This window comes from Micrasema longulum, unplaced genomic scaffold, assembly GCF_059751315.1.
Source record: "Micrasema longulum isolate JH-2025_06_02 unplaced genomic scaffold, ASM5975131v1 h1tg000354l, whole genome shotgun sequence".
Taxonomy (NCBI): Eukaryota; Metazoa; Arthropoda; class Insecta; order Trichoptera; family Brachycentridae; genus Micrasema; species Micrasema longulum.
Window position 1 is genome coordinate 356687 of NW_028277556.1, and position 15935 is coordinate 372621.

General features: G+C 31.9%; 1 protein-coding gene across 4 annotated transcripts in view; it reads right to left on the reverse strand.

Moving 5' to 3' along the window:
• Positions 1–6432: 6432 nt before the first annotated feature.
• LOC148282248 (ras-related and estrogen-regulated growth inhibitor) overlaps positions 6433–15935 on the reverse strand; it is a 106832-nt gene continuing 97329 nt past the window's right edge. For all 4 annotated transcript variants that reach the window (XM_088225378.1, XM_088225376.1, XM_088225377.1 and 1 more), the window contains exons 5-6: positions 15427–15603; positions 6433–10696 (exon numbers count right to left, since the gene is read on the reverse strand). In XM_088225378.1, the coding sequence (XP_088081504.1) occupies positions 10460–10696; positions 15427–15603 (414 nt within the window). In that variant the 3' untranslated portion in view covers positions 6433–10459. The remainder of the gene's footprint in view (positions 10697–15426; positions 15604–15935) is intronic.

The following is a 15935-nucleotide window of genomic DNA, read 5'->3' on the forward strand; positions in this document are numbered from 1 at the left end:
TTTTAAACATATTTTAGAGTTTATTATTTTATTATATTAAATAATAAGTGAAGAGGTAAATGAACTTTAAATTACGGTAAAAGAATTTTTCAAAGCCTCTAGAAAGATTGGTCTGGAAATAAAACTATCGGTCCTGTTGACGATTACATTTATCTTAAGCATAAAATCAAATTAGGAAAATCTGAAAAGCGGAAAACTAAAAAACGTTATCAGAAATAGGGGTATCCCAAACATTTAGAAGGCCAAAGTCTACAACTTTTGTGTTATGCCGGTGACAATATACGGTCTTGAAACCATGTCACTTACTGCCAGAAGTGTTCACAAAATTTAGCGTGCTCAGAGGTCTATTGAAAGACAAATGTTGGGCGTCTCCTTAAAAGACCGAATGTGGAATGAGGTGACCGATATCGCAGAAAGAGTAGAAAAACAAAAATGGCAGTGGACGGGTCATATGGCGAGACAAGATTTTGATAGGGACCCCCAGAATACTAAATTGGAGGCCCCACAAAAGTAAACGGAAAGTCGGGAGACCGCAGAAGAAATTAATTGACGACATCGTCAAACTTGTGGGACATGGATGGAAACAGAGTGCCCAGGACTGAAAAGCATGGGACAATTTGAATGAGGGAATCAGGAAAAATCATTAGGTGCCAAATCAGGACTGTACGGCGGATGACCCATCAAATTGATGTTTTGAATGCTTAAAAATTCACTAGTTTGAGCTGATGTGTGGCAGCTTGCATTGTCGTGGTGGAGAATGATTCGTCTTCTGCAATTGGTTTCCCTTATTTTTTCGGCAACACTTTACACTTTGGGCAAACAAATGGTGGTGTACCATTCAGAATTGACCATTCTACGTTGCTCTAATGGACGGTAGTAACATGTCCAGTTATTTCAAACAACTGGGACTATTTGCTTTGAAGTGCTTCGTGCGCGAACAACTTTTTTTGAATTGGGCTCATCTTGAAAGACCCATAAAGTCAAATGTTGTTTAGTTTCTAGTTCATATGCATAAACCCATGATTCATTGCCTGTCACAATCTTAGAGACGTCTCTTTTTTCAAGTGTCTGTAAGTAACACAAATATCACTTATATGACAAAACGTTCTGAGCCTTCTTCTTTAACTATTAAAAATAGCAAACTTTACAATGACAATGTTAGATTTGACATAAACACACTGATCAACATCATGGCAACCCATATCTCAAAACTTAAGTTGCAACCCTCGTATAACAGTGTAAGTCACTCACAAGTCAAGCAAAAGAACTAGTCTCTTTTTTTGGAAAATAACAGTTACTACATTTACTTGATATATAAAAGTAGAGTCTTATTAGAATAAAAAACAGTTACCATTTATAAAAAGATACTAATTAATAAAAAAAATATTTTTTTTAAAATTTGCATTTTACAACATTACCTTTTATAAACCTATTTTCTTTTTCCTGTTATTTTGTAATGAATTGAGAATTAATGAGTGACTCTGTAATATTTTTAATCTGCATAAATAATAAATAAACAAAAAAAATTATCATGCAAAAGTCCCTGTTGAATAATTGCAAAATAATACTATTTTCAGTTATGTTAACGTATCCCGGCGTCTCGGCAGTTTGTGCAAATACGAACCTTTTTATATATACTTTGCTTTCTCCGCGTTCATGCATCTCCCCTTACAAACATGTGCAAAGACGTCTCCTTCTATTGAAGAAATAAATAGCATGATCAAGTTCTTAAAACACTCTCAAGATTTACAGGCGAACGGTTCTTCTTTTAATAATAAAATTTTCGTTTTTATTGCTTTCGATTCACATTCAAGCGAGTACTGACTAATATAAGTTATTTAATATTACCGCTTATCATCCTTTTTTTCTGCCTTCTTCTTCTTCTCTGTCGTTCCTCAGTTCTAAGGGTCGTGATCATTGGTACTCTCACCAGCCATTCTATTGACAAAGCGTCTTCACTCTTCACGGCTCTGCGCCCTCTCCACAACTCCATATAGGGTCGCCCATGAGGTTGTTTTCACCTGGTCGATCAATCGAGCTGCAGCTCTGTCTCTGCTTCTTCTTCCAGGCACACTGCTCGTGATTATTATTTTCTCTAGATTTTCTGGGTCACGTCTAGCTATGTGATCAAAGAACTGCAGCATACGTTGGCAGCACATGGTCGATAGGCAAATTTTTATGTTGAGTTCTTCCAGTATAGAGACATTTGTTCTTCTGGCTGTCCATGGTATTCTCAGTATTCGACGCCAACACCACATCTCGAAAGCATCTATTATTTCCTGCTCACGTGTTTTAATTGTCTACGTTTCTGCGCCATACAAGAATATTGTAAACACAAGCGTACGCACTATGAATATTTTTTTTTTCGAGATGCTCCGATCTTGCCAAATTTTGTACAGTCAAGTCATGGAATCTTTTGCTCTAAGATGCGTCTTTATGTCTGCCTACTTATGTGCATTTTAATACTTAAGAAGTGGCTGCACTTCGTCATAAATCGATACCTTGTAATCTACAAGAACCGTCACTGATAAACACACACAGTATTTTATTAAGCTGTCCAAGAGACATAAAGAAAAGTGTGTAAGTTGTGATAGAAGAGGTAGTATCTTACATTCTCACTATGTAAGATACTACCTTTCATGGATAGAATGTAGGATACTACCTCTATAAATCATTGCACCATGTTATAGATGTGTCTTAGATCCTTACCAAAGCATCTGCATCGGGCCTTCAACTTAAGTTTTTTGACGCTGAAAACAGTGCAGTTCATTAACCAGTTTAAAACATCAAGAGTTTCGCACTCACATGGACATTTGTTGATTTTCAAAAGTTTTAAAAATTGCTGGTTGCTCATAAAGCTGCCGGTATATTTGTGCGAGTTCAAAGCTTATAATATCGCCGTTGCGCTGGCAATATATGTTAAGTAAAATTGTAAAATTGATAAAGAGAAAAATAAAAAAATGTACCTTTTGATGATGGACTTGATTGCAAGTTCCTTTATTGATAACAAAAAGCGAAAATACATAATTTTATTCTGAAAAAATATTTGAGTTTATTTTGTTAAAACAAAAATGTGTTAACGAAATAATTATAAATACAACAATGTTTTGAGAATATTCAAATGTTTGTAGACAGGTTGTATTTCCACCCAAGGGAGTTATTTAGATTAAATTTGTTGCTACAGAGAGAGCGAAATTTTCGAGAAGGAAATATGGAAGTCTAGGCATAACCAAGGCTTATGACCTGTCAATGGCTAGTTTAAGTGGCCACTTTCCACCTTGTGTAACATTCACCATTCATTTACTCAACTCTTCCTTCTGTTGATTTTGGTGATGTAATAGAGCTGGAACTTTTATCATGTGGGTGAGATTTATCCAGCTGAATCAATTCACCCACCACGATGTTTAAACAAAGACAGAATAGTAAATATTGCACAAGATGTAAAGTGGCCTCATAAAACAGTCAATGACAGGTCATAAACTCTGTTAATTCCTAGACTTCCGAATTTCCTTTCATAAAATGTTTTCTCTCTGTGTTGAAACAAATTTCGAAATTGAAAATACTTTTGAAAACAAAAAAAACGCCAAACAGATATTTCCATGTCAACGACGATATGCCGCTTTGTTCTCAAATCAAAGGCATAAAAAATAGAAAGAATGATTATTTTAGTTGGTAACGTTCGCTCCAGATTCTATTTTTTCTTGGCAAAATCTTACCTTCTTTTGTTTCCTAGAATTCCACTTTGTCTTCTTACCCACACAGTATACATTGTTTTGTGATGTAATTCGTAGTTTATGGACTTAGGATTAAATTGGCATTGTCCATTTCAATAGTGTTTACTGAATTTCGATCAGTTATTGCTTGACACACATACCCGTCATACAATCTGTGTGGACAGTTTCATATTTGTATTTATCTATTAGATAACTTTTTTATAACATACTGATTATATTGGCAAAGAACGTGGTTATGATTCTTTGGTAGTGTTGCGAACTCGCGGAACGGACGACTAAACTTCAAATTACGCTGAATCACGAAGTGATTCCATTTTCTGTCACATTTGATAGACAACTAAATGCCCCCAAATAATTATGGTGAATATTTTATTTTAAAATTGACGTCAAATCAATGTGCAATAAACATTGAATATCAGGCATCAGATCTAAAGCTTAACCCATTTTAAGAAAGATGATCGATTTTAAATAATTGTTTTATAATTTTAAACTATTTTGTTTTCACCATCTTCAAACCTGATGGTTTATCAGCCACTTAGTCGGTAAAGTAAATGCAGAATATTTCGATCGTCTGTTACCGCAGGGTAAGGTGATAAGTTGGACTTTGCAAGTGCAGGACTGGTCTAAAGACCATGAGATACTTTAGTTTAAAACGACCTTTAATATAAATATTTCATGTCGATCTTCCACCTTCCTCTAGCATGGAAGGCAAACGGGCGTACCACTACACGCTATGCGGGACTTTTCTCCACTCGATTTCCTTTTACAAAATTTTTACTTAGAGTACCCATCGACTTGAAAACACTCGTCCAAGGTTCTGGCTTTATTTTACACATATAACTGTATTCTTTATCCAACCGGATGGGAAATATATTTTTTACTACTCATGTAAATTGTTCATTTTCTGGCCTGGCAGCAATCGCCTTACACCTTACCGTCATGTTTAAAAAATATTGAGACCGGTGTTAATTAATTCCAAAATACACAAAAAAAATAATTTATTAGCTCTTTCCGAATTTAAAAATAACATCGTTGGTTTTTTTATTACTAGTATTCCTAAGCACGTCTCTATTTTTTTGTAATGTTGGTAGTTGAAATGACAAAGAAATGTTTTATTTTAACAAATCAAAACTGCTGAATTATTTCGGTAAAAATTTATGTAGTCATTTTTAATTATAAATTACGATAAAAATAAAACTTTGTTGTTAGTGTTACACAATTTTTATTCTTTTGCGAAAACACTACTACAGTTTGGGGAAGGCACTCCTCTCATCGACGGGGGTGAGTTTTATATCACCTGTCGATGGGAGGAGTGCTCTCTCGAAACTGTAGTAGTGTTCTTGTAAAAGTATAAAAAATGTGTAACACTAATAACAAAGTTTTATTTTCATAATAATTTATATTGAAGTGTTACGAAGTGAATGCTGATTTAATTAAAACTATTTTTAATCAGTTTCAAGACAATTTTTCAGTATACGAATATATTACTTACGGTTGACGAATTAAATTGAATGAACATATTTACAAAAAAGATAATTACAAAATTACTCTGAATTGTGACGATTTACTGTAAGTTTGAGATCCTTTGTTTATTATAAAATAACGATTAATCATTTCAAAAAATTAAAAGATAAATGAGAATTAAAAGTAGGATAATTTTCGAATTAGCGTTTTAATAAATAAAAAAAAATAATAACTTCGTAATAAAAATTCTGTACATATACCATCTTTTACTATTTTTACTTGAATTGGTTAAATTATGCAACATGTTTATTTTATATCATCATCATCATTTCCTTAATGATGCATAGAGCACTGTATTGGCATACCAATCGCAGAGTATCTTGATCATTTTTGTCACATGAAGATAAGGTGATCAGTCTTACGCATCAGGTACCAGTCCAGGGACTATGAAATATTTTAGTTTCATGTAATTTATGAAAAATAGAAGAATTCTATAATTTAGGATATAGTATATATGAAGAAAAATACTAATGCCTACTTAGTAATTGTAATATTTTATGTATCCTTGTTGAACTTTCAAATAAAATAAATATGCAAAAAGTTAAAAGTCTTACTAAAATTTTCAAGAAGAGTCTAAAGGAAGAGATCATTGCACGAGACTGCTGCGAGATATTGCATAGGTTTATGTACTATTAAGCGTGTTGTATAGATATTTATTAAAATGTATGTTTATCCTAATTTTTTTTATGGACATCACTCAATTTTCACAATCTATAAAGATGAATAATACAATATAAGAAAAGTTTAAAAAATTAAATAAGAATGAAAAAAGCATTGAGAAACATAAAAGACATCAAGACAAGATCTGGGCTATTTATAAACTTAAACCAAAAAAGTTCTCATCTTGTCATGTCTTCACAAATGTAATGTGTTACAATTTTTAATTTTTATTTTTGCTTTTGTTTAATGATGTGCATACTTCAACTTTTCATTGTGTTGTATCCGACCTCAACACAGCTTCATAGAGTAAAAGATACGTTTTTTTCAAAATAAATTTGTTTTTCTGTTAAAAACTAAATTTAAAAAATAATAGTAATTGATAAGTAAATAAGAATACAAAATATGTTGTATGGCATTCAAGTTTGAAAATGTTAAGCAGTTTGAGAGGCTTACCGATGAAATGAAAAGTTAATTAAAAATATTTTAAAGGAAAACAAATAATAAACATTCAGTATTTTATAAAGTCTTTTTATTTTCAAAAAAAAAGTTTTCCCTTGTGTCAATGTTTACATCAATATATTTTTTAAGCCTTCAATATGTGATGCCTTTTGTTCACATTCATCCTATTATGTACCTTCATAAATGAATTATAAACATAAATACGTAGTGTTTAAAACTATCCGAAGATTTTGTTAATTATTTCTGTTTATTAATTTAGTCTTCTTTGTTTATTCTCAAATGTGAAAAAATATTTTTTTTAAAAGTGAATTGTATAGTGTCCTCGGCACGGGTAACCCCAGTGAAGTTACATTATTTGTTTTATTAATTATAGTTTGTAAGAGAAAAAATATGAATAGTTAAATATTGTTTTTTTATTTCACTGTTTTATAATGAAATATGATAATCGTTATTTATTTCATCGCTCATCCTATAAGATTTATTTTTAGATGCAAAACTACAGAATCATCTATTTTTAATTTTTGCGTTTTAACATAAGTAACATCCATTATTTTTTCAAATTTGAAAAGTTATACGTCGTTCGAAAGAAAATGAAATAGTGAAAGAGAATGCATTTTTAACTAATTTATTAAAGTTAACGTGATTTGTGTCCTTTTTTTCCAAACGAAGAAGAACAACATTTTTTCTATCAAATTAGTCAATAATCTATTTTCCTTCATTATTTTACAACAAATTACCCAAAAATTCGTAGCATCTTCACCGTACACTGTGCAAAAGTTGTGAGCATCTTTAGCAGCTTTAATTCCTCGATTGAATGCGAACAGAATATGGTGTCGAAAACGCTCATATTTGTCCACTTGACATTTCATTTTAAAGGCTTGTCCTCAAATAAAATAATATACGTAACTTACAAGCAGTTAAAATATATTTTGGAGGAAAAATTTTTCTTTTTTTTAATAGGAAAACCGGTGAAACTTATGTACGAATACCTGACTGGAAAATTTTATGTTTTTAAAAAAACAATTCCGTAAGGTAATATTAATATTTAAAACATTAACTTTGTCGTCAAATATTTTACAAATGTTATCAAATGTTTGTGTATAACCACTTACCAAATTTCCTATGTCTACCCGTTTCGAGACGTACCCGACCCTTGTTGCTTTATTATATAGTTAAAAAGATTTTATAAAATGATTAAGATGAATTATTCCAACTAAAATATAATTGTTGTCTTTCAGTTTACGTTAGAAGAGCATAAATAAATTTTGACGTTCGTGTTAAAGAAAACGCACAGTGTTTTCCAAAAAACAATTTCTTTGAATTCTCAAATTACCACATACGTACGTGAAAGATAAACAATTTATTTCATGAAACTTCGTGATTGCCATTTGTATTTTTTTATTATTATTATTATTTTTTGTATTTCATTTTTAACATCCAGTTAGAATCTCCAATCCGCGGCATGCATTAACCTCTCTGATTCCCTACGACCAATGTTATAAAAGATCGGGGTCTACACCTTCCTCAACTTGACAACACTTCCGCTTTTCTAGAATTCTGGCAAAAAGTTATGGACCTTCTTACCAACATAATAGTGTTGCCTCGATGCCAGAACAGTGTTGACCCCTTCATTTAGTATCAGGTCCTTATTAGAGTATCTTGTTTAATGATTGTGGTTGACGCTTGGGTATTTGTTTCTATTTACGTGTGTAACCACTACCGCTCTCAAAAATTCAATTTTGAATAATATTAAGTTTTCTGAATACTTTGAAGAACAAGTCACTTGGATAACGAAATGTTTTTTCTCGAATTAAGGATTTCTGTGCAATTGTTACTGGTTTGCGGGCAGATTTTGTGCAAGCTCCCCAACCAATTAGACCATAAGTCAACACAGAATTTGCCAGTGCATGGTTTAAGTGTTTCAGGTCCTGGACTTCAAGTATATTTCTTGAAAAATGTATCAAGCGTTTAATTTTTGCTGTTATAGTTTTAATTTGTTCATCCTACATCAAATACTGGCCTGTTGTTATTCCCAGATATTTTATACCCTGAGCACTACTCAGTTTTTGCAGTTGCAATTCACCATCACTGAACAATTATGTAGTTGTAGTTCATGAATTTCAAAAGGTTGTCCGGCGGACGTTGACTTAACCGTATAAAATTTCAACAAAACACATTTTGAGTATGTTCAAATATTTTGATTGAATCGACAGATAAAGATTTTTTTTTTTATTATTTGAAAATTTATTTTTAAACCCTTACGGATTATTACATTCATTTTACAAAAATTAAATAAAAATTTTTTATTCATACTCTGTTGTTCAAAATAATATTTTTTACATCTTTTGAAATGTTTGTCCAAGTCTTTTGTTTAGTTAAGTTTGGTAGTTTATTATATAATTTCAGTCCCTGGTTTATTAGTTAAGACTGTTTTTGTCTTGTTTCAGAAAGTTGGATATGATATTTTTCTGATATTCTCGTATCATGCCTATGTTTACAGCAATTTTTTTACACAAGTTTTAGTTCTTCGTCTACAATTACATTAGTGGCTAATTTATGGATATTTTTTTTTTTTATTCTAGTTGAAAAATTTCAGTTATATTTAATTGCTTAGTTTGTTTAAAAAGTTCTTTAGTTGCAGTTAAATAAGGAAGGTCATATACTGCATTTAATATTGTATTCTGTTGTCTTTGTAGTCTGTTCATGTCATTTTGATAACCTGTTCCCCATAGTAGTTGCATATTACAAATTTTAGTTTTTACATAGGCTTCATACATTAGATTTTTTTCCGTTTTTAGAGCAAAATTTTTGATTTGTAAAAAAAGACTCGATAATGTCGCCACTTTTCCAATTAAATTGTTAATATGAATTTTCTATTTTCCAATTTGCGATGAAAGAAGGGGACATAAAAGTCTTAACATTTTTGAGGCGTATAAACTGCAATCACGAGTATCTAAAAGGTTTATTGTTTCTTCTATATTGTTATATTTGTTGTTAGACTGTACGAGTATTAGTATAAAAAATATTTTTATCAATCCGACGTGCTCAAAATACTTTCATAATAAATTTACGTTTTCAAACATACATATATGTCAATAATATATGTATCTTATGTCACCTAACAATTGTGTATTTAAAGATCATTTATTTATTATCATATATTTATCTTACGTTTTACGATAAATTATTTTGAAAAGTGCCATCAAACCGATTATACATTATTTCTGTCAATCTAATTCGTTTGTTTAAAACACTATTACATATGGTATATTTCTTATCCAAAATTGTAAATAGAAAAGGTATAAACACATATTTAAATAAATATAACAGACATGTTCCTGAAGGATTTTTTTGCTAAAAAAAGCTTTAAAATTTTCCACAATAAGTTCATAAATAAATACATTGTAAATAAATGGCATTTTTTAATAAATTCCTTAATAAAAATACAACATTGCATTTTTATATTTTATCCCTTACACTTATGGGTGAATTTTTTGGAAATGGATTGATTTTAGTAGTTTTTTAAAGTGTATTTGTTTAAGAGAAAATCATTATGTTTCATGAGTAAACAAGTTGTTATTACGCTTTAAGAGGATTTGACTATTACATTTAATGATTTATTGGAAAACTGGGGATCCAATTTTAACTGCTGTGTTTCAGATATAATAATTAATATGTTTGTTAAATAGTGTGTGCTTAAGACAGCATGTCCAAAGTGAACATTACAGCTCTAAGTGAAACGTCGGACTAAAATTGTCAGATTTATCAACTGAACCTCTATGAGAAAATGAATGTCTGGGTATTTAGAGAGCTTGTGACATGTCAAAAGTGATCACATTATAATTTCGCCTCCGTTAATACCAGCTTATCTCGATAAAATCTCTTAAGTGTTAAATTTACTACTCGTCAGCAAACATTTGGACTACTCAAAATTATATAATTGACAACATTTATTTATTAAACATTCAAGTAAATAAATTATTGATTTTCAAATCAGCTGTAAGCATCGAATATTTATTATGTCTAGTGGCACTCGTTAGAGATCGCTTTTTCAAATATTTATTTCTAAGCATGTTTGTTTGTCAATCTTTCGGCAGCGCACTATCACTTTTCCCTCGATTATAAGCTCTCATGGCTGCTGATTTTCCTCCCAACATCCGGTCTAGCAGGCTCTGTTTCGATTTTCTGCGAACCGCCATCACTTCTCTGCAAAGGTCCTGGAAGGCTTCACTGATCTGGGAAACCTGTTCTGCTGCAGCTACTTCCATGAAATTGCACTCGAAGTCCTTTGCTAGAATCTCTCCTTCTTCTTGACTCACCTGGAAATGAAATAGCCCAAAACATCATCAAAAACACATTAAATGAAACATTATTTTTTTAAATTGTGTCAAGTTTAAACAAAAATTACAAAATACGGATATGTCGTAAGATTTGACATTTAAGTAATTTAAATAGACAATCGAGACGAAATATTAATTTAAAAAATAGATTTTTCTAACTTTTGTCTTTTGATATAATTCGTGATTAAACAATTATCTTCTGTATAATTTAAAAACATATTAAAAGTATGTGTTAAAACAAACACAATGGCAAAGAAAAATTTTAAACAGTATCCTGAAAAACTATAATGTGTTATGTTACGGACGTTAGAAAAATTCAGCGGCCCTTTTTGTGGCCCTTAAAATAACAAGCCAGAATAAAAACCTCGGTATACTGTAACGCAAAATACAGCCCCTTAAAAAATAATTTTATTTGTTACCTTCGGGGGAGTTTACGTTATACCGAGGCCAATAGAATTAGGGAAATATATAATTTGGATTTAATAAAAAATATCGCCGCGTTATATTCATTTATAATAATAATATTTCCCTGTTCAGTACATATTTTTTACTGCGCGGTTTTTACCCTAATGTGGTCGGGTGGCGGGGGGGGAGGTAGTCCTTATACGTGGCGAGAGAAAAAGCGGGCGAGAGCGCGTTATCTCTCTCGCAACGGGATTGGTCGGCATACTCCCACCCGCTGTTGGCCGGCCAAGGTAGGTCGCGCATATTTTTTGTGTATAAAAAGCCGCAGCGCTAGTAAATAAATCAGTCTCATTCTACTGCCCGTGTTTGAATCATCTTCCGTTCTAGGGGAGGGCCACCAATACCGACTACTCTACAAGACCTTTGCCTGCCCTTGAATTTAACTACTGGACTTCACATCTTACGAATCCCAACCACGGCGCTTTCTTTTGGAATAAGTCTTTTTCAGTACTACCAGTCAATTCGGCTTTTTACTGCCAGTAAAACCAGGGTGTGCTTTGCCCTTCGGTTTTCAGTGAAACTATTGTGTGTGCTTCGTTCATCAGTTTTTGCTGCCTTACAACCAGTAGAAGGAACGACCTTGTTAAAGTGGTGGACCGGCTAACTCGTCGGTAACGCGTCAGCTATATGTAATGTTACTATTAAAAACAAGCCAGTGGGACAGGTCATGAGTTTCAGATACATGGGAATAAGAATCGCGAGTCGTAGCAAATTGTACCGAAAGTAAGGTCAAAATATACAAGACATATGTAAGACCCATCATTACGTATCTGTGGAAGCGCGAGCTGACACCGTTCGTACTAAAGGACTATTCAGATCCGTTGAAATGAAAGTCTTAAGTCCATTACTGTTAAAACGCTCGGAGATTGAATCCGTTATACTTCAGTTAGAGATACGTGTGAAAAAAAGAATATTGTACAAAGAAGCAGATCCAGATTAATATACTGGAGGGACCATGTGAACAGAATGAGCAGCGTTAGACTTGTGTACGCTACAGACAATGAAATCCCATATGCACAACGTTCACCCGAAAGCCCACCGAAGAGATGGGGGAACAGTTGGACCTCATCATCTTGAGAGAATAACTAGTTTTCTGTAATACAAATCTTAGGATCTCTTAAAATGTGACGAATAAGAAGAAGTTTCAAAACTTGTTTTTCTAATAAAATAAAGTAAACTTATAAGACTTTCAACAGTATTCGGAAAAAATATTAAACACTATTTTGGACTGAATGAAAAAATAACATTTTAAAATTCTTGGAAACAACGAGGTGACGCGAAGAATTGAGCAAGAAAATGAAGAAGAAGAAGAATTTATAAAAGAGGAAATGCTTTTGTTGTTTATGAGTAAAACCTTTAGAATCACTTTTGTTTATGAAAATCAGTCCCAAAAGGGTACATTTGTTTCAACAGTGAGAAAAAACATTTTTGAGAAGGTAATATTGAAGTCTAGGCATTTACAGTGCTTTTGACCTGTCATTGGCTGGTTTATGTGGCTACTTTACCCACTGAGTAACATGCACAATTTTGCCTATGTTCAAACATCCACATTCATAAACTCTTCCATCTCTTGACTTCTGTGAAGTAAAAGAGCTTTATCACGTGGGTGGGATTCACCCGGCTGAACCATTTCGCCTAGGCGACGCCTGAAAACAATTTTCAATATCAATGAATAACTTCCATTAGAAAAAATCCAGCACGTCCACAAATATATATTAAAAATATTTTTAGGCAAAAGGGTAGGTAATAAAATAAGTAGGAAGAAAAAAAAATCATATTATGTCAAATAACGCACGTAAGTATTTTTTCAAAAATGTATAATGCATGCAAATATTAATTTTGTGTACCATATTTTGCGGACGATAACACGCACCACAATTTTTGGTTAAATTTTCATAGTAAAAAAGTGCGTCTTATGATCCGAAAATACGGTACATTTTATTTTGTCGCACAACATAACCAATAAGTTAATATGCATAGTTACATTAATTTGCCGCGCAACCTACCTTAAATAAATATTTATTTTTTGAAATTTAAAATTTATTTCATAATATGCAAATACTTATGTGTTTTCAAGTAATCTGTATAAAATAAAACATTAACACATTTTAACATGAATATTAAGTATCCTCTGGTTCAACAATTTTCCATCTAACATGGCTCATACGGTTCTGAGATGTTGACTAAATGTTTCAGTTCAAAAGTGTAAAAAATTACAGTATATGCTTGCAAATAGGTTGATTTGATTTATTTGGATAATTTTATATACTGCCATTTTTTTTTAAATCACCTTAACTACGCTGTACTATAAATATTCCAATGCATCTTGCTGTAGCTACATAGCACATACATGGTTGAGATTCTAGTTACTTGTTTTCAATCAAAATTTAATTATATAACAGATAGGAGCTAGATTACAGCATATCTTGCAGCTACAGAGTGCACGGGCGGTAAAAAACTTTGCCCCCATTCCCATTATTTGTCAATTGAATTTGGTTTTTTAAATTATTTTTCTGAAAATCGTTTGCAAATAAGAGCCGGATCACAACATATTCAGCAGCTACAGAGCGCAAAAACGATTGGAATTCTTAACCATATTTACGAATTTTTAGTTTGAAATAATTCGATTGTTTCTGACATTTACTTTAAATAACGTCTTGCACCAACAAAACGCATTAAAGAAAAATATTTTAGAAACCTTACAATAATTAATAGAAAAAATAAACATTGAGCAGAGTAAACAATAAACAATTTCATAAACAAAAAACGGTTTTCACATTTTATATTATTGTTCACACGATAAAAGCGACTACAGATACTGCATCGGGTTGTTTTATCTTTATTTTTTTTTATTTTCCATTATTATTTCATTGGTTAAAAACAAAAATGTTTCTTATTAAAAGAAATAACATTAAAAACCAATAAATAAAGCAGTAAACAAAATAAGAATTTTTAGTTTGAGGATTCGATTCCTGGCAAGATGGACGTAGAATATTTGTTTTAAAGGTTCTACACCACATTATTTTAATGTTTCTGGAAGGCTTTCTTTGAAACGTAAGATTCACCTTACCGTACATGTACGTAACAAAAATTATCTAGGTTCGCAACAATTGGAGTCTCCTGTACACTATATGAAAATTACGATAACGATGATTTATAATTATTATATTTTTTCTCTTTTCTTGTTGTTCAGAGGTAATTCCACGCAAGTATAAGTCCAAAGTATTGGGTCGTAACTTTGGAACTTATCGACGCATGTATATACCGTGAGCATATAACGGAATGTGGCTTCTGAGATTTTTTAAACAAGTTAGTGCTAGATGGTATACTAAAAAAAAACAATTATATCTCAAAGATTTTTACAAAATTCATAATTGTATATAAATGATTGAACATCTGTTTCAGGAATTATAGACAAAATTAAAACTCTTCCGTATTAACACAATACATTCCCAATGCTATTTGCCATGTGAAGCAAAACAAACCTAAAATCAAAAGTGTACCAAAAGTGTGTAAATTATACCAACAGCCATTATAAGATACTGTTATTAAAAACATTGACTAAAAGTCCTGTACTTTCCAGGATGCATCGTTTTTCGTTCCGTTGATCAGATAAGTTTGATTTTATTTGCGGTTTACTCATTTATTTATTTTATAATAAAACAACGAAAGTTAACTTGACACGTAGTATATTGTACATACAAAGATCACATACAAAATATACAATATTGGTAGATCTGTCATCCTTTATAATTGTTCATAGCATGCAATGTGTTACAAAAAATAATTTAATAAAGTGAAAAGCAAATAAAATAATAAAAAACGTTTGAAGAAATAACCACAAATTTTGTCAATTATACGAGGGTTATCCACAAAATCAGGTTATAAAAATGCTCCTGAGATCACGAGAAGTTTGTTGTTTCAAAATTGACCCATCTGATGTGTAGGGGGGATCCTAACGGTCAGTTTGTTTGATCGCGCATCTGTGTCGGCCATTTTGCCACAGAAAATTTGACAACAATTACGTTGAAAAATTGTGCTATATGTTTGTGAATTTCAATTATATACAAGCGTTTTTCTATCCTACATAAATTTTGTAACCTTATTTGGTGGGTGACCCTCGTAATATGTTTAACAGTAGTCGCACAAGATTCGCATAAAATCGCATTTCGCTTTCTAGTGAGTGTTTATCAAATGTCAACCAATATATATACATGATGATGTCATTTTTCGACCTATATTACCTGCCTGAGATGGACCATATCACCCTTGTTTCCTACAAGCCCTAAGGGCATGTCGGGCTGCAGTTGCTGCTTGGCCCTCCGAATAAAGTTGAATGATTCGCGGTCTGTGATGGAGTACACCATAAACAACCCATCCGCCCACTGTAGTATTTCGGAAGGAGGCAAATCGTCTATGTTCTGTAAAAGAAAGAAAATTGAGTAAAAAGTTTCACATATTGGCAAAGTTAACTATGGACTAGCTAGCGATCGGTACAATATTAATAGCGATTAGTACAAATTTAGCAGACATTTTCCGATTTGCGATTTGCAGAAGCTGTGCTTAATTTCTTTTGTCACTCTCCATTTTTAGTCTGGGTCTTCCAATCCTTTTTTTACATCCTGGATGTCCAGTTATAATTTTATCGTCTGTTCTCTAAATCATTTGAATAAATCCTCAGCATGTGATGACAAAGTACATTGTTTTTTTATAAATTACAAATAAAAAAGTTGAAATTAAAATTTAAACACTT